A 20,203-nucleotide genomic window follows, 5' to 3' on the forward strand; every position below is an offset into this window, starting at 1 on the left:
CAGATAAATGGAACAGGACAGAAAGCCCAGAGATAAACCCAACCAAATATGGTCACCTTATATTTGACAAAGGAGGCAAGAATATTCCATGGAGAAAAGACAGCCTCTTCAATAATTGGTGCTGCGAAAACTGGATTGCTACATGTAAAAGAATGAAATTAGGACAATTCCTAACACCATTCACAAAAAAAAAACTCAAAATGGATTAAAGACGTAAATGTAAGGCCAGACACTATAAAAGTCTTAGAGGAAAACATAGGCCGAACACTCGGTGACGTAAATCACAGCAAGGTCCTTTTTGACCCACCTCCTAGAGAAATGGAAATAAAAGCAAAAATTTAAAAATGGGACCTAATGAAACTTAAAAGTTTTTGCACAGCAAAGTAAACCACAAACAAGATGAAAAGACAACCCTCAGAATGGGAGAAAATATTTGCAAATGAAGCAACTGACAAAGGATTAATCTCCAAAATATACAAGCAGCTCATGTAGCTCAATATCAAAAAAAAAAAACAAAAAACAAAAACAACCCAATCCAAAAATGGGCAGAAGATCTAAATAGACATTTCTCCAAAGAAGATATACAGATTGCCAACAAACACATGAAAGGATGCTCAACATCAACTAATCATTAGAAAAATGCAAATCAAAACTACAATGAGATATCATCTCACACCAGTCAGAATGGCCATCATCAAAATATCTAGAAACAATAAATGCTGGAGAGGGTGTGGAGAAAAGGGAACCTTCTTGCACTGTTGGTGGGAATGTAAATGGATAAAGCCACTATGGAGAACAGTATGGAGGTTACCCAAAAAACCAAAAATAGAACTACCATATGACCCAGCAATACCACTACTGGGCATATACCCTGAGAAAACCATAATTCAAAAAGAGACATGTACCACAATGTTCATTGTAGCACCATTTACGATAGCCAGGACATGGAAGCAACCTAAGTGTCCACTGACAGATGAATGGATAAAGAAGATGTGGTACATATATACAATGGAATATTACTCAGCCATAAAAAGAAATGAAATTGAGTTATTTGTAGTGAGCTGAATGGACCTAGAGTCTGTCATACAGAGTGAAGTAAGTCAGAAAGAGATAAACAAATATCATATGCTAACACACATATATGGAATCTAAAAAAAAAATGATTCTGAAGAACCTAGGGGCAGGACAGGAATAAAGATGCAGACGTAGAGAATGGACTTGAAGACACAGGGAGGGGGAAGGGTAAGCTGGGACAAAGTGAGAGAGTGGCATGGACATATATACACTACCAAATGTAAAATAGATAGCTAGTGGGAAGCAGCTGCATAGCACAGGAAGATCAGCTCAGTGCTTTTTGACCACCCAGAGGGGTGGGATAGGGAGGGCAGGAGGGAGACACAAGAGGGAGGGGATATGGTGATATACGTATACATATAGCTGATTCACTTTTATACAGCAGAAACTAACACAACATTTTAAAGCAATTATACTCCAATAAAGATGTTAAGAAAAAAAGAAAAAGAAAGGTGTATTGGATTAAAGGCAAGATATGCACTTTCTAAGAAATAAAAATATTTAAGGCAAAGTAATAAAGAGATGGTCAAAGTGATTCCAGGTAAATGCTAATAAAAAAGTAAGCAAATCTAGCATATTCATATCAGTTAAGACGGAATTTCACATTACAATGACTAAAGTGTCAGAGGCATATTATGTAAAGATAAAGGTATAATTTATAAATAAAACATAAGTCATGTATTTTTTGTACCAATCTGTACAGCTTTTTTTGGTTTCTTTAATATATATACTTTTTGTTTTTTAATATTCATCTGTTTATTTTAACTTTTTATTTTATATTGGAATATAGTTGATTAACAATATTGTGGTAGTTTCAGGTGTACAGCAAAGTGGTCCAGTTATACATATACATGTATCTCTTCTTTTTTAAGTTATTTTCCCATTTAGATTGTATAGCTTTTAATACAAAATGAAAACTATTAGAAAATCGAGAAATTAATAAATTTGCAATTGTAATGGAAGAGGCTGGATACTGCTCTAAAAATTTAAACAATATAGTAGAACGAAGTAAACAAAAAGCCATCTAGATGACTTACTACAATCAATGAACATTTCATTTAACAGAATTTTGTAAGAACATGCATTATCTTTGTATTTCAGAACAAACTGTCACATCACCTTTTTTTGTCAACCTCACTAAGCTACAACTATGTTTTCCGAAATTGCCTTCCCTGTGTGGTTCCAGCTTAAAGCTAATCAAGAGAGAAATTTGCGCATGGCTAGGAAAGCTGAAGTGAAGCAGCAGCCACTGAACTCTGAAGGTCATTGTGTTTACAAGCAATGAGAGAATGACACTGAGGTGCACACAGGTTCTAGCTGACCCCTGTTCTTCCTGGCACCGTAACCAGCTTTTTTTTCCTGTAGAGAAGCCATGCCACCAGCAGGTGCAGAGGCAATAGCTTTTCCATGGGCTGCTCCACCAGTGCTCCATCACGGTCCCATTCCAAATTGCCTAATTGTCTGCCATAAGAGTGATACAGAAGGGCTGATTAGCAGCTTTTATCCGATCCTCCAACATCCCTTTTTGGACCACTTTTATCAAAATCTCTTATAGTTAGGTAAATTCCAATTTCTAAAATAAATACCTATTCTATAATACTTAGAATATTTCTCATTCTGCTTCCCTGATTAAACCCTGATTGATAAATTTAAAAGAGAGAGAAAGAGAGAGAGAGGGAGGGAAGAAAAAAAAGACACAACAGAAAAAAATAAAAGAAAAATGTAGAGTATTTACAGACCACATTCGCAGATCATAATCTAAAAACATCATAAATAAAGTGGGAAAACTATTTTCTCTGGCAGTCAGGGAAATATGAGTTAAAATAACTAGGTGGGGCTTCCCTGGTGGCGCAGTGGTTGAGAGTCCGCCTGCCGATGCAGGGGACATGGGTTCGTGCCCCGGTCCGGGAGGATCCCACATGCCGCGGAGCGGCTGGGCCCATGAGCCATGGCTGCGGAGCCTGCGCGTCCGGAGCCTGTGCTCCGCAACGGGAGAGGCCACAACAGTGAGAGGCCCGCGTACAGCAAAATAAAAAATAAAAAATAAAAAAAAAATAACTAGGTGTATTTTTAAGCCCTTCACATTAGTAACAACGGAAAGGAGCCATGATACCTATTTTTATAGGGGATGTTGGGGAAAGCATTCTTTCATACATTGCTTTGGAACTGTGATATATGAGAGCCTATTTTAACCAATAATCCACCTCCTCGAAGTCTATCCCATACAAACATAGCAGCCATAAATAATGACCTGTATGTCAGGGTCTTTATTGCATCATTGATCTTGGTAGAAAAAACACTGGAAACAAAACTCAGACGCAGCAATATGGTAAATTATGATTTATCCTACCATGAAGTCTATCTGATTATTTGAACAGGGTTAAAGTATATACAAAGCTACATACTAGTTTGTTAACATGGGTGTGGGTGGATTAACACAGCTGGATAGAAGAAGAAAGGGAGAGAAGGAAGCCAAAAAAGGGAAAAAAGAAAAATGCCTATACATTCTAAAGCGTGTGTATAACTATACATTTGAATACACATTTATGCATTTATGTAAAGTTATGTGTATGTATGGCTAAAACAAAATTAAACATTAAAAAAATCTTATAATCTGGCCCAACTTAATTTATCCACCAGATTTCTCTTGATTCACCAGCACACATTCTCAGTTTGGGGTCAGAATATATTCCTTGATCTGCCTCACAAAAACAACCAAAAATACTCTTTGTTTTCTCTTGTGGGAATGTTCTCCACCCGCTGTTCATCACCCAAGTTCTCCAAGGCGTAGTTGATATGCCACCTCTTCCCTGAATATACCAGCCCACACAGAGTCTCTTCTGAACTTCTTTATCCTTACTAAATAACTCAGCACTTAATTATATAGAATCATGAGTTGTTCTCTGATTCTTTTATGCCAGTTAGTCTTGCCTCCCCAATTATTAGTCCTATTCTATGAGTCTATTTCCCTTAACAGATGCATCACCAAATTGTACATTTAGTGTAGTGATTGTCATGTATAGTATAATGATTAGTCTTGGGTTTCTAAATAGGGAGACAGTTAGGAAAGTATGCAGCCTTGACCTCAAAAGATCTTAGTTAGATTTCTGTGCTCTGTTACTTCCTAAGAGATGTGCCTGAGTACATTTTCTCTTAGCCTTAGTTCCAGTATCTGTAAAATAGGTCTCTAAAGCTTAATGTAAAACTTTAAGACAGCCTGGATTATGGAAAGAGTTCTGATTTTAGAGTCAGCTAACCTGGCTTTGAGTCTAGACACTGTAACAGTTTGATCTCATATAGTACCCAGCAAATATTTACTTGTCTCTCTGCATTCAAGTGATTTTGGTCTCTCAATAGCTATCACATGTGTGTTAACCAGCACTAATGTCACCACATAATTTATTTACCTAATTGCATACTTCTGGGTATGAAAGGGGAACTATTAATTATTACACTGGGTGGGACAGCAGGTATAAACAGGGACTGTCCCTGGCAAACTAGAACCTATGGTGACCCCATCTAGAGCAAATATTTGAGCCACAGACACCTCATTCGTGAGCAGCAGGAGATAATTTTATTCTCTACTCACCCTTTTTGTTCTCAACCCCGCCCCTAGTAAAGAGGAGAGGTCTTTAGTCAAACAGAATAAAGTGACAGACTGGCATAACTCATCAGCTGCTTGATGAAGGGAAGTCGATATTAACAGGGCTACATTTTCTTTACATTGTCCCCTCACAAACTTCTGAAGGGTATAAAGCAGAGGTTTCAGGTTGATGGACAAAGAACAAATCTGTTCTTGGGGTCATTTTATTAGACTTACACAGCATTTTTTTTAAGGATTTGAAAGTATTGCCAATATTCTAAATTGAGATATTTAGATAAATACCCTCATTTGCAACTTCTCTTGAAAAATTGGAGACGTGTTAAAACTGAAACTTCATTATCGCTTGTCAAGGGTCAAGTGGAACTGAACTGTCAGTGCCTCCTCTCTCATTCTCCCTCCAAGTCATCACACTTCTCCTGAAGTTGAGATTTAGTTTCATTCATCATTCCCTTTGTAATATTATAAACTGCCTGCCTAATTCACCCAAAGGTCCTGCCAAGACCCTGAAATATTTTAGATGTTTTTTTGAGCTTCGTGTCAACCCCCTTCAAGCAGCTTGCAGCAAAGATTTTCAGAGCGGTGCTGGAAACAAGAAGGAGAACAGAGGCTTAGAAAAACTAAGGAGATTTTAAAAGGGAAAAAAGGATAGAGACTAGAAAAAAAGAGTGGACTCTACCCAACTGAAGTGGATCTTTACGGACTGAGATAGGAAATAACATATAAGGAGGTAGGAAATCATATATAATTACGAAATGTTTGTGGACTGATAGATCACATTGCTCACCATTCATCTGAATACCATAGGTGAGTGTGATCATCTACAGCTGTTTTTTTTAATAACATACTTACAGACCTGTCTAGAATTTATAAAAAGGACACAAAGATTACATGTAAATAAAAACAATAATATTTATTTAACTATAAAACTGTTGGGATCAAACCTAGTAATCAGTAAATGTGATTTTAAACTATAATAATTATAAAATGTTATATGGCTTGATGATGATGATGATGATGATGATGATGGTCTATATTTATAGAGCATGCTTTTTGGTTTGGGAGGTCATTAGAATACCCAGATAGAGTCTATATTTCTTGCTTCTTCACTCATTTTATTCACTGACCACCGCTTGTTGAAAATGAAGAAAAAATCCAGTAGGTCATAATTAATATGACTTGGGTCAGTTTGTCACTTATTTGATTTACTCTCTGTACTCCTTGTTCCTTGCACACTGTACTCCCAAAAAGGGAAGAGCCAAGATCTCTGAGCACCAGATGGGTTTGCAGCAAGGGCCCTGGACAACCTAAGCTTTGGAAAGTAGAAACATGAATATACAGAAGACAAAGAAAGACAAAAAGAGAGAAGAGAAAGATGGCCAACTTGCCATTCTCCTTTATCATACTAAGGGACCACCTCACATCTCTGCATGGCACTCCTGAAAATCCACTCTTGGCAACAGGAATTTTGTGTGCTGCCCCACTTACAATATTCATAACATTAATACGTAAAATAACAACACGGGAGCTCGGTATGCTAAACGCTTATCCCAATCCTCACACTAGCCATATGAGACCAATACTATTATTTCAAATTTATAAATGAGGAAATTGAAAAACAAAGGGATTAAGTAAATACTCAAAATCATGCAGTGAGAGCAATGCATAACCTAGATTTAAACACAGATAATCTGACTCTAAAGCCCATGTAGTTGACTTCAATGCCATGTAGTTGCTTTTTACTTCAAACATTTATATATTTTTCTCATGCTGAATTTTTTATGTTGAGAAAAGAACCCTGGCAGTCATTCTCCCTTTCTCTCTCTTTCTTATATACCCTCTTCTTATTATATTATGAAACTTTTTATGATAATATTTAATTTCATATAAAAACAAAAGTTTTTGTTTTAATGTATTCAGTAATTCTTCCAATGCTCAGAAAATCCAAGTTTGTAAAATACGTATTAACACCTTCATTTTCTTAATAAAAAATATGAAACTCAAAGAAATTTGAGCTGCCAAAGTCACACTGCTATTATATGCCCCATTCTGACTCAATCTTGGTTCTTCTAATTTTGAATCTAATGTTTTCAGTCTCTCTTCATGTGCTTTCTCACCTAGCTCAATGTCTGTTGCAAAAAGAACCACTACACTGCTGTGATAAATGAGTGAGCACATGTCCTAATAAAAGAAGATCACTTCATTGCACATACTTTTGTACAGATCTTCTAGCTTCCTCTTCTTATTCAGAGGATAGAATGGCTAGGTGCAAAGATTGGGCTTTTCTAGGCTGTCGTTTAGGAACAAATCGTAAGTAGGAACAACAACCTCTGGTTTGTAACAGTGAAAATTAAATTACATTCTCCCTCAAGGATTTGGAATTATTTTAAAACAGATTTTCCTAAGAAAATGGAAGAAAAGTATATTCCTTTGATATTTAAGCATCTACCATGTCCAGGAGAATAATAACTGTGTTAAAAGAAGAGAGAAACTTTGAATATATTAAGGGGGAAATCTGGACCAACATCCCAGAAGAATCATAGGAATTTCCCCATAGCTACTAATCTGGCTTTAATTAAGACTGGAAGACCAATAAAGCCTTAGTGTGGGAGGCAATTAGTGCTCTGCCTCACACTAGTGATGTGTACACACTAGTCATGGACTTGGCTAATGACTATCTTCAGAAGGACACATAGAGCAGAGACTGCTATCTGAGGAGCTCAAACTGATGCTACAGTTCACCCCAGGAAAATTAATAGAGTACTGCATAAACTTCTGTCAGTTCTACATATTAAAGACACATTACTGTGTAGTTCATTTCATCAGCAATGTTTTTGAGAACCTACCATTTATCAGGCACTGTTCTAGGCACTGAGGATAGTGATCAAAACAAAAAACTAAACAAAGCAAAACTTCCTTCTCTCATGTAGGGTACAATCTAATGGAATTAGAAAAGTAATAATATAAAAACAACAAAAAATATAGTATATCAGATAAGTGCTGTGAAGAAAAATAAGTGCAGTGGAGTAGGGACAAGGCATTGAAACAAATGCAACATAAAATCTATCTACCTTGTTAGCAAATTTTAGGTATATAACACAGCTATAACATTATACCGTCGATCTTCACAACTTAATCATCTTGCATAACTGAAGTTTGGTAACCTTTGACCAACAATTTTGCATGTTCCCCTTCCCCCAACTCCTAGTAACCAACATTCTACTTACCATGGAAGAATGAATGAATGGATGAAAGAATGAATAGGGCAGAAGAGTAATTTTTGAGGTGATGGATATGTTTATGGCATTGATTGCAGAGATGGTTTCATAGGTGTATACTTATCTCCAAATTCATCACATTGTTAACATTAGGTAGAGTTTTTATATGTAAATCGTATCTCATTAAAGTAATTCAAAACAAAACAACACATAAAAAGCCAAATACAACAAAACTCGCCCCTCACCCCCAGGAGTAAACAAACTAGTAAATACTCTGACTTGACACTAAGAAATATACAAAAATAGGTATAATGTACAGCGGATTGTTTCCATTGGGCATCAGAGAGGAGACAAGAGGCCCTCTTTCCTGACAGGTCTGGTTTGGGGCCACATAGCCCTGGAGCAGGAAAGCCTTGGAAGCCTAAGCCTTGCTAACAAGGAGACAGGTTAGCCCCTGGATGTCAATTTCTTCATTATAAATGGAAATTCTTTGATATAAAAACCCTACCTGAAACTTTCGTAGAGTAGGATAGAAAGGACATGCCGTTTAATACTAAGGCAGGAGATAGATGGGCTCCAGGCTATGCATTTACAACTAGCCTCCTGTTTACATTTCCTGAGGAAGGAGGCAGGTGGGCTCTAGACTAGGTATTTACAGCCAGCCTCCTGTTTGCACTTCGAGATGTAAATAACAACAGTAACAGTGTAAATAGCTGGACTTTTTTTCCTGTGGACACCTTAAGATAACAGTCACGGCAGGAACAGAAAGGGGATAAACCTTGTTTGAGTAAAAGATCAAGAGGTCATATATTTCCCATCCTTGGGACAAGGGAAACACTGCACATGCGCAGAAAGGCTCCTTGGGGGTCAAAAGGAGGGGGCACCACCCCATAATATGTGATGCTAAGGCCGTCCCATAGGCCTCTGGGCTGAAATCCATCTTGGAAAAAAGTTGCGCATGCACTTTGGGCAGGGTCCTAGGGCAGGTCAGGTGTGGAAAAAGAAACCAGATAATTGGCCAAAGATAAACAAAGACCCTGATGAACTGCCCTATATAAATGATTTAACTGCCTCTTTACTGCACTCCTCATTGGGGAGGACACCCACACCCTTTCTCTCCAGGTGTGTATCTCTGCCTTGCTTCTGTCTTAAATAAACTGTTTCTCTGTGTGCTCTCCCACTTGTTGTGCTGTGCCTCTAATAATAAACTTTGCACCTGTTTTTACAGTTTTTGCCTCCTTGAAACATTCTTGCTTTCAAACAGAGGCAAGAGCCAAGGAAAATTTGCTTCTAGCCTCTAGCCTTTGCTGGTCTAGTAGCTAGGATTCCTGGTTTTCATCCAGGCTACCTAGGTTCAATTCCTGGGCAGGGAACTAAGATCTCGCTTCAAGCCACCACTCACTGCTGCTGCCTCTCCGAGATAAATACCACAGGTGAATCTAAATGTGAAAAGTGAAATTATTCACTTTTGGTAAAAATAAAAACATCTGTGGAATTGTGGAATTAAAAAAATCAACTTAGAGTTACCTAGTAAGCTATCCTTATCCTCTTCCATAATTTATTCATCTACACACAGGATTTTGATGATTTATCATGTAAGAATTATTTCTCTTGGATATGTCTGAAGACAAACTAACAACTCGCCTTCCCAACAATACATCTAATTCTGATTTCCACAGTTGGTGGAAATTTTGTATGTTACTGATTTTTAGTATCACACTACTATCTGAATGTTCAAGAGCTCTTCAAAAGACAGACCTGGTTTCATGTCTTGGTTCAGGCCCCTATGAGGGCAGAAGTAGCTAGACCACAAACATGTTACTTCACATGTCCAATCTTCATTTACCTAATCTGTAATCGATAGTAGTCTTGGTCTCATAGAGTTGCTGGGAGGAATCAATGATCCCACACAAAGGGCTTACATAATACTTGGTACATAGACTAACTCAATAAATACCAGTTCCTGCTAACATTCTTATTGCCATTAATGTTATATAAGAGCCTGTTTTTATTCATGTGAGTTTTCATTGATTCACTATTTCTTCTTGCTAATTTCCTTTCTGTGGGTATGTAGAAATTTCTGATAATTTCTTCTATATGCTACTTAATATAAAAAAATAGAGGCAAAATAATGAGTGATGTTAAACAGCAAAGAAAGAAGACAACAGCAAACTTTATACCACAGAAAAGCTAGTCTACTGTTGTCAAGGGACATCCTCAGGTGGCTTTACTTACAATGGTGAGAGACTGATTTTTAGTTGCGGTCTCAGAAATGTGACTTTGACAGAAAGAAGCAGAAACTTTTTAAAGGTGGAGTCAGGGTAACAAAGTTCATAGGATATATTAATAACACAAATATGATGCTGGGCAAACTGGCTAACCACATGCAGAAGAGTGAAACTGAACTCTTATTTTATACTATTCAAAAGATTAACTCATATTAAAGACTTAAATGTAAAACCTATAAGCGTAAAACTATTAGAAGGAAACAAGGAAAAAGCTCCTTAATACTGGTCTTAAAAACAGTTTTTTGAATATGATGAGAATTGCAAAAAATGAAAGCAATAAAAGCAAAAATATACAAGTGGGACTACATCAAACTAAACAGCATCTGCACAGAAAAACAATTAGCAAGATAAAATGGCAGCCTACGAATGGGAGAAAATAGTTGCAAATCACCTATGTGATAAGAAGTTAATGTTCGAAATATATAAGGAACTCACATAACCCAATAGCAAAAAAAAAAAAAATGGATAAAAGACTTGAATACATTTTTCCAAAGAAGTCATACAAATGGCCAAGAAGTACACAAAAAGATGCTTGACATCACTAATCATCAGGGTAATGCAAATAAAAACCACAATGAGGGCTTCCTTGGTGGTGCAGTGGTTGAGAGTCTGCCTGCCAATGCAGAGGACATGGGTTCGTGCCCTGGCCCCGGAAGATCCCTCATGCCGTGGAGTGGCTGGGCCCATGAACCATGGCCGCTGAGCCTGTGCTCCGCAACGGGAGAGGCCACAACAGTGAGAGGCCCACGTTCTGCAAAAACAAAACAAAACAAAACAAAAAACCCCCACAATGAGATATCACCTCACACCCGTCAGAATGGCTATTATCAAAAAGACAAGAAATAACAAGTATTGATGAGGCTGTGGAGACTAGGAAACCGTGTGTATTGTTGGTGGAAATGTAAATTGGCAAAGCCACTATGGAAACAGTATAGAGGTTCCTCAAAAAATTAAAAATAGAACTACCATATGATCCAGCAATTCCACTTCTAGGTATATATTCAACAGAAATAAAACTAAGATATCAAAGAGATATCTGCACCCTTATGTTCACTGCAGCATTATTCATGATAGCCAAGACATGGAAATAACCTAAGTGTCCACCAATGGATGATTGGATACAGAAGATGGGATATGTGATATATTCCATTGTGTATATGTATTCAACCATAAATACAAGGAAATCCTGCCTTTTGTGACACCATGAATGGATCTTGAGCGCATTATTCTAAGTGAAATGAGTCAGACAGAGAAAGACAACTGCTGTATGTTCTCACTTATATGTGGAATGTAAAAAAGCTAAATTCCTAGAAACATGGAGTAGAATGGTGATTACTAGGGTATAGGGGAGGAGGAAATGGGGAGATGTTGGTCAAAGTCTACAAACTTCTAACAATAAGATGAATAAGTTCTGGGGATCTAATGTATAGCATGGTGACTATAATCATCAATACTGTATTATATACTTGAAAGTTGTTAAGAGAATAGATCTTAAAATTTATCAACACATACACACACACATACAATAATTTTGTGAGGAAATAGAGGTATCAATTAACCTCATTTTGATAATCATTTTACAATATACACGTGTGTTAAATCATCACATCCTACACATATGTCAATGATCTATCAGTAAACCTGGAATAAAATAATACCAATATGATACTAATAAAATTAATCTTATGTCATAGGAAACAGTACTGCTTTGAGGACTGGCAGTCATATCATATATCCAGCACATGCATTTCCCAAAACACACACATTCACACCACACACACTGGAAAATAAATTCTAGTCCAAAGATTTCTGTCAAGCCTAGAATCAAGGCAAGTGAGTTATATAACTTGAAAGGTTAATAGCACTAAGCTATGATAACTCAATGTACACATCTCAATTTGTTTTTGGGGTAAGGGGATCTCTTAGGCCAGAATAAATTCTTCTAAGCAAAGTTCTCTAAAAAGTATTGCCCATGTTTGTCTCTCTGTTTTATGTTTTATTGTTTGAACTATCTACCTTCTGAGTGATCTATTCTCCATCTAACCCTGGTAATTTAATTGGTTAACTTAATTAACCAATAACCAAGCAACTGGTTAACCAATAGCTTGGCCTTTCTCTTTATGATTAAAAAGGAGCTGATCGTTAAGTATATTTTGCATTTACCTGATTTCATTTATTATGTGTTGCTATATTGTTAACTTTTAACAGTTAAAGGTTTTTAGGGCAGTTTGCTGTCTTATATATGTAGATATGTGTGTGTATTCATATATATAAATTAAACCCTCACCATGTGAAATCTACATTAAATGTCTCACATTAAAAGATATAACTAAGTATATATTGCATTGTTTACACAGTGTTTTTTTGCTGATTAATTTACTAATACTTAGATTACCAAGTTATTTTATAATGTAAGTTCGTTTCTTAAAAACAAGTGGTACAAAGGTTTTTTATATGTAAGCTCTTGTATTAGACACTTATAAGTAAATGCTATTTCACTATAAGGATATGTAACTGAGCAGGATCCTAAGGGGCCTTCCCAGAACAGACCCCTCCATGTCCTTTGCCCACCTCTTGTTTGTAGAAAAACTTTAGTCTCCTAGGCCTCCCTGAGTCACAAAATGGCTCAAAAATTAATGATTAGAAAAATGTGAACATGTAGTAACAAAGAAATAGCAATTGGGCCAAGAGAACTGGTATCAATTTAAACAGTGGATCAGCCATACAGCAGAGTCACAGAATCTTTAGTTCCTCCCTGAAGGACATAGATAATAGCATCTGATGCACATTCCTGAGCTGTTTCACAGATACTAAAACTCCCACCAGATGGAAGAAGTTAACTGCAAAATGACCATGAGCACATAGCTCCCAGACTGGCTGGAGCCTGAGGATTGATGATGCTAACCCCCCGTGGCACCACCCTGTTACCTCACCGTCAACCAATCAGAGAATTGTGCACATGCTGATCATGTACCCTGAGACTTTCTCGCTCACCATGCCTTTAAAAACCCTTCCTTGAAACCCATCAGGGAGTTCGGGTCTTTTGAACATTAGCTGCCCATAGGCCTTGCATGGCACCTGCAATAAATGCTGCACTTTCCTTCACCAAAACCTGGTGTCAGTAGATTGGCTTTACTGGATAAAACTAAATAAAATACATAATAATTAATAATATGAATGTGATCCTGGAAATTTGTGTTAAATTTTCACACCCCACAAAGACTCTGGAGTTGCTCCTCCATTATATTGAAGAAAAAAGTTAGTGGGAGCACCTGAAACCAACCTCAAAACTCACCTTCATTGTATTTGCCTTTTGGCAACCCACACACTATTTTCAAGCCCACGATGAGAAGAGCAAAACTTTTGCAAGAGGGAACAAAGAACAAGAAAAAACTTGCTTAGAAACTCAATAGACCAGAAAGAGAGTAGAAAGTTATCATGAAAAAAAGAGCTTTTCATGTTGACTGCAGCTGCCGTAAAACTACTATCTGGTATAGGTCAAATTAGTTATGAAGAAGTGTGTAGGAAGACACAGCTTTCAGTAAATTGCATTAGAAACTAAGCAGGTGGGTAGATTCTATTCCCTGTTATGCAAGCTGATTGAGCTGTCATCTTTGAAAGAACTTAGAATGGCTATTTTTTCCAATTAACTTGCCCTGGGTAAGTAACACACCCTTCTAATATCCTGCCCACCCAACCTCAAAAGCTGCATCATTTTCTTTGCTCACTCCCTGCTCTTCTTATTATATATGCTTAATCACCAAAATTCCCTGAATATGACTTCTACTTCTTTGCCTCTGGGATTTTATTCAATCTGTTCTCTGTGCCTAAAATGACTTGTCTACCCCCAAGTCAATGGAAAATCTACTCTTCTTATAAGACTCAACTCTGAGGCTACTTTCAAAGGCAATTTTCTAAGTAACACCTCCATTTAGAAATAATTATTCCTTTTGAATAAGCCTTTCTACAGAAATATTTCCAAGCCTCAAAAGATACCTAATAAGATGTAATGGATAGTACATTCTCATCACTCTAGTTATATGACTTTGGAGAGATTAAGATTTCTGACCTCATTTTTTTCTTTTGCAAAATAGGAATAATAATCTCGGAATCTTGTTGTAAAAAATAGTTTGTGCATGTTAATTAGCATTTGTATGTTAGTCTCTGGCATAGGTCCTAGTTCACAGTAAGTATTCAATAAGTGGTAACAATTAACAGCTTCTTATGCTTATAATTACAGTAATTTCTTTATCTGTATGCCTCCCCCATTATACAACTGGTTCCTTGAATGTAGATACCAAACCTTTGAATTCATTTCTGTATCTTCATCCCCATTCCCAATCCATCGATGTTTGTCACAGTGACTTGTACTTAGCAAGCTTTTTTTTCCAATAAAAGTTCCCTAGCTTATTCAATTAGTATATTATATGTGTGATGTTGTGACTTATAATAAGAAATACATATTTGGTATTCATCCCCATTTCTGGCCTAGAGTTCCTAAAATCCTTGGGATTTCCTAAGTGTGGGAGGTCTAAAGGTATTTTTTGTTTCGTTAATTAGGTGACTTATGGAAAGCACCTGTGAATGCGGGCTTAGTTTCTAAGACAGTCAACCATGTGATTAGAAGGTTGGAACTGCAGTCCCACCCCCTGATATCCTGACATCTGGGAAGGAAAAGTGGCTGGAGATTGAATTCAAACACCAATGGCCAATGATTTAATCAATCACAGCTGTGTAATGAAGCCTCCATAAACATCTAAAAGGACAGGGTTCTGAGAGTTTCTGGGTTGGTGAACACATGGAGATTTGGTGAGACTGGCACACCTGGAGAGGGCGTGGAAGCTCTGCATCCCTTCCCACATACCTTGCCCTATGCATCTCTTCCATCTGGCTATTCCTGAGTTATAACCTTTTACAATAAACCAGTAATCTAGTAAGTAAAATGTTTTTCAGAATTCTGTGAGCCTCTCTAAAAAACTGATCAAACCCAAGGAAGGAGGGACTCATGGGAACCTCTAATATATAGCCAGTTGGTCAGAAGTACAGGTAACAGCCTGGGCTGGTGACTGGCATCTGAAGACCAAGGCGGGGGGCGGTCCTTGAAACCTCCAATTTGTAGCCAGTCAGAAGCACAGGTAACAACTTGGGCTTGTGACAAACATGCAAAGTACGGGGGTGGGGGGGCAGTCTTGTAGGATGGAGTTTGTAACCTGTGGAATCTGATGATATTTCTGGAAAGACAGTGTCAGAATTGAGTTGAATTGTGGGATATCCAGGTGGTGTCCCAAGAATTGTTTGCTGGTGTGGGAAACTTCTCCCATAACCCACATTGGAATTAGTATCAGAACCTATTGAGTAAGTAACCCCACATTTTAATAGCTCAACTGAATAAAACTGGTTTTATACAGTAATAAAAATAAAACAGCTACCCTGTAATTTATCTATCATTTTGATTCTGAAGCTTGAATATTTTTATAAGGGCCTGGGCTTGAGAAATTTAATGATCACCAGATAAACATGTAATAAAATAGAGTCTATTTCATAATAGTAGAGTTTGATGTATAATAGTATAGTTTATACTATGTTATATGAAATGTCTTTAAATATTGGTTTATGAATTATAAACTGAAAGAGACTTGGGGACTATCTAATCCAACCCTACTTATTTCACAAATGAGCAAAGTGAGACAGTGTGTGTTGTGTAAGGGGCTTGTTAGGAGACATGCAGATTGGAAGTCAAAGAGCTAAGACTTAAACCCAGGTTTCTTCATTATTCTTTCTTACCTAGCACTTACATGTCTTTGGAAAAGAGTATTTAGATTTTCCAATTGTGTTATCAATATGATAAAACATCTAAAATGATTTTGAGCAAAGACCAGATTTTTTTTCAGAATGGTAATAATTTTGAACTGAATATCTTCAGGTAATAAGATTTAAGTTGACCTTCAAAAGTATAAAGGATTTGGATAGACCAAGGATATTTTAAAGTTAATTCAAGTGTGAGAAATAATGAGAGAAGTGTGGAAGCAGAATAGACAAAGAGTTCCTGAGAGATAAGGAGAAGAAGATGGGGTTGGAGAAGCATGTTTACACAACTCCAGCCCAACAAATGCAGAAAATGCCATAATTATAAGGAATCTGAGAAACATGTGGTCCAATTCAATCATGTGATGGTAAACAAAACTGAAACATCTTGTCTTTTTCACTAAATCATTAACTACATCTGAAGGACACTGAGGAAGAGGCCCTAATTATTAAAAGTAAGTTTTAGGAAGATTACTCTGGAAATTGTGTGTAGAAGATTATGGAAAAGTCATGGTATAGATCCTTATAGATCATCTGTGAATCTTTAAAGGTAGGCTGAAGCTCCAATCAAGTTGTAGCAGTAGAAAGTAAAACACATAAGTAACATTACAAAAGAAACATCAGAAAATCACAATGGCTGGAGAGTAGGTAAAGGAAATAGAAGGGTATCATAGTTCATGCTAATATTTCAAGCTCAGGAGACCCAAGTTTTCCAATGTTGACATTAGGATGCATGGAAGAAGGTCAGGCAGGTTCAGTATGACAGGTTCAGCTTCAGACACACTATCTTTGGGTTGAATGTGAGACAATTCAGTACATGTGTTCATGACCTAAGAGAGGGGTAGGAGGAGGAGACATAGATTGAGATGGTACACACATAAAGGTGAGAACTGAACCTATATAAGGAGAAAGCTCTTGGAAGAAAAAATAGGAAGAAAAAAGTACAGGAGGCCGAGACAGATTCCTAGCCAATACTCACATCTGGTTGGCAGAAGATAGAAAGGGAATCAATGAGGAAATAAAGGGCCACAAGTGGAGTATTTGAAAACAAAAACAGACAAAAAACAAAAACACTATGGTATTTTCAGCTCTATCTTGGGAGAATTCTATATCTTAAATGTTAATTTGGGAGGTTGTCCACCATGTGTACGCATATCAATTTCAAAGTGCTAGTTTCTGTGTCAGTATGTATATCTGGCCAAATGTTTCAAATCTTGCATGAAAAATAATTATAAAAAGTTCAGTAAAGAACTTTGAAAGAAGAGAATTACATCAGACTAGTTCATCTTCAGAAATGCAACAGTGAATTGAAATATCTCATTAAATTTTGATTTCTAAGTAAAAGTCTCCCCAGACTACTTGTTAAATATTAGATATCAAATTTACTTTTGCTCTGAAACCCCTTTTATCAGGATTTATGACTAAGGCACAAATGACGTCTGTTGTTTGACTCAGTGGGAAAGCCTACACTAGTCTGGTTAAATAAGTTGACAAATCTGGACACCAGTATCACTGAAGGAGCTACATATAATCTTGAAAGAGATGGAAGAAGAAAGGACAACCAGTGTCAGAATTTGTTTAAATTAAAAAGCTTGCAACCACTCACTGATTCATTGAATGATGCTCTTTAAACCACAATAAATCATATACCATCAACAGTGAAACACAACATAACCTATGATTGTTTTTCATGATTACAAATATTTGTGTGAATTTTTTTTCAATTTTCAAAGAACTAATGGGGAATCCCTTGGAAGTCCAGTGGTGAGGACTTCACACTCTCACTGCCGAGGGCCCGGGTTCAATCCCTGGTCGGGGAACTAAAATCCCACGAGCTGTGTGGTGCAGCCAAAAACAAAAGCAAACAAACAAAAACTAATGAATCAGTTCAGAATAAAAGTAAGTCATGACCCACTAAGCAGATAATCTTGGGAAGTTCACTTTTCCTTAATTTCTGTCTCTGTAAAATGGGATTGAGGTGGATGATCTGAAGTTCCTTCTCTCTTTAACAAGAATTAAGTAGTTTCTAATTATTTAACTGGAATGGCAATATGTCTTTTACCAAACCCCCTGCAACTTAACTTTTCACATAGTTGTAACATGGATATGGATATAGGTATGGAATACATAACTTGCTATATGTAAAGCATTAAATTTAAGCATTAGGTTGAAGTGAATAGATTTTCTTAAAAAGTGTATTTGTGGGAGGTTTAATGATTAATGTAGATACGTATCATGTGGAAAATTAGTACAAAGCTTTATGAAACATAGGAAGGCAAAAGTTCTGCTTCTAAGGCAGGAAAGCTTTTAGGAGATGAGGAGAGACTACCTGGTTGTTTAGCTCAAAGGCGGTAGTGTGTGTATGTGTGTGTGTGCACATGTGCACGTGTGTGTGTTGTGTGTAATTACTATATAGAAATATGAATACTAGATATAGAAAATAGAGGTAAACCTTTTAAACAATCATGAAACAACTATGCAAAAGTGGGTATGTTGTTCATGGTGTTTGTTTGGTTGGAATAGTATACCAAGTCCTCCCACAACAACTCCTGGTCTCCGCAATTCCCCAAACTAGCAGCACAACCAGGGCACATCACAGGGCTGTCAGAAAGAGACAGCTATAGGATTTCACTTTCAGGAGACCAAATAAGTGTATCTCTGAACATATTTCTGACTGAAATCCAACAAAATTAGAAGTTAATTATAAAAGTTTTCAAAAATCCAACATTAACAATTGAATGAAAGAGGAAATCAAGACATAATTGTATATCAGTCATTCTTTAACATATATAAGGAGATTGTACTTGAAAAAGAGTGTGAAACCTTAGGAACAATTAAAGAACACAAATTAAAACAAAATGACATCAGATTGGGGATATACGTATACATATAGCTGATTTACTTTGTTATACAACAGAAACTAACACAACATTGTAAAGCAATTATACTCCAATAAAGATGTAAAAAAAAAAAAAAGGCCATCCGATTGCCAACATATCTAAAGACACTGATAAAAGCCAGGTTTGACAGTGTATAAAGAAAGGGGTGCTGACATACACTGTTGATACGACTTTTAAGTGGCAAATCCCATTTTCAGGTCAGTTTGGCAGTAACTTAAAAACTAAAACACACATTAACTTTAACACAGCAATTACACTTCTGGGAATCTCTCTTACTGAAATACAGGTACAAAGCCAAAATATAGACGCACAGTGATATTTATTACCATATTATGTCTAACACTGAACAATTGAAAACAAGTCCTAAATAAACTTTTCAAAATTTTACAATCCTATGAAGAAGCCATTAAAATGAATGAGGTGGATCTACATGTACTGATGTGGAAAGATATTATTATATATTCTTAAGGAACAAAGCAAGTTTCAAAAACTATTATGTTATGACCTCCTTAGCTGTAATCCCCCTGTTTTATGAATGTATCCATATTATATAAGTTGGAAAGACTAAGGAAGGATAATATGTTAAGTTGTTATAGTGGTCACCTGTGGTGAGTGGCTTTGGGAGGTCATGGGGGGATTTACATGTCATTAAATAAATAAAAATATTATAAATATGTTACATATTATATATGTTTGTAATTTGAGAAAATTAATTTCAAATAACACAATAATTTAACATGAATTTAATGGATTAAAAAGGTAATGTTGCATTATTGCTCCTCATTGGTGACTAGTTATATAACATATGAATCCTCAACACTAAAGTATTATATACAGGTTAACCTACATTGGCCACTGCTGCACGTACTTAAGCATACTATTTTAAAAGTGGACAATTTAAGTCACTATAAAAGCCTAAGGAGAAAGCTTGTTCTATTCTAAAAATTTAAAATATTAAAAATTATGTAAATACTAAAAATATTAATTCTCACCAGAAATCAAAGAAATAAAAACAAGAATAGGGTACCATATTATAAAAGCTAAAACTGATAATATTTAATATTTGTGAGAATCTTATCACAAAGTACTTTTATATATTGCTGGTGGTAACACTTGTTTTGCATGGTATCATTATCATTTCATTAATGCATGTATATGTCTACACAAAAGCTGAAAGTAAAATATTACAGAATATTAAAATTGCTAATCTTCAAATAGTAATATTTTAGACTTTTATTTTCTTCTCTGAATCTATATACATTCCAGTGATTGTAATTTGTTATGTGTACTGCTGCTACAGTGATATAAACATAAAAA

General features: G+C 36.3%; 1 protein-coding gene across 1 annotated transcript in view; it reads right to left on the reverse strand.

Moving 5' to 3' along the window:
* ANO3 (anoctamin 3) overlaps positions 1 to 20,203 on the reverse strand; it is a 393,002-nt gene that overhangs the window by 261,921 nt on the left and 110,878 nt on the right. The window contains 2 exon segments of the mRNA XM_060103704.1: positions 13,477 to 13,495; positions 13,497 to 13,551. Coding sequence (XP_059959687.1) covers positions 13,477 to 13,495; positions 13,497 to 13,551 — 74 coding nt within the window.

This window comes from Mesoplodon densirostris, chromosome 7, assembly GCF_025265405.1.
Source record: "Mesoplodon densirostris isolate mMesDen1 chromosome 7, mMesDen1 primary haplotype, whole genome shotgun sequence".
NCBI lineage: Eukaryota > Metazoa > Chordata > Mammalia > Artiodactyla > Ziphiidae > Mesoplodon > Mesoplodon densirostris.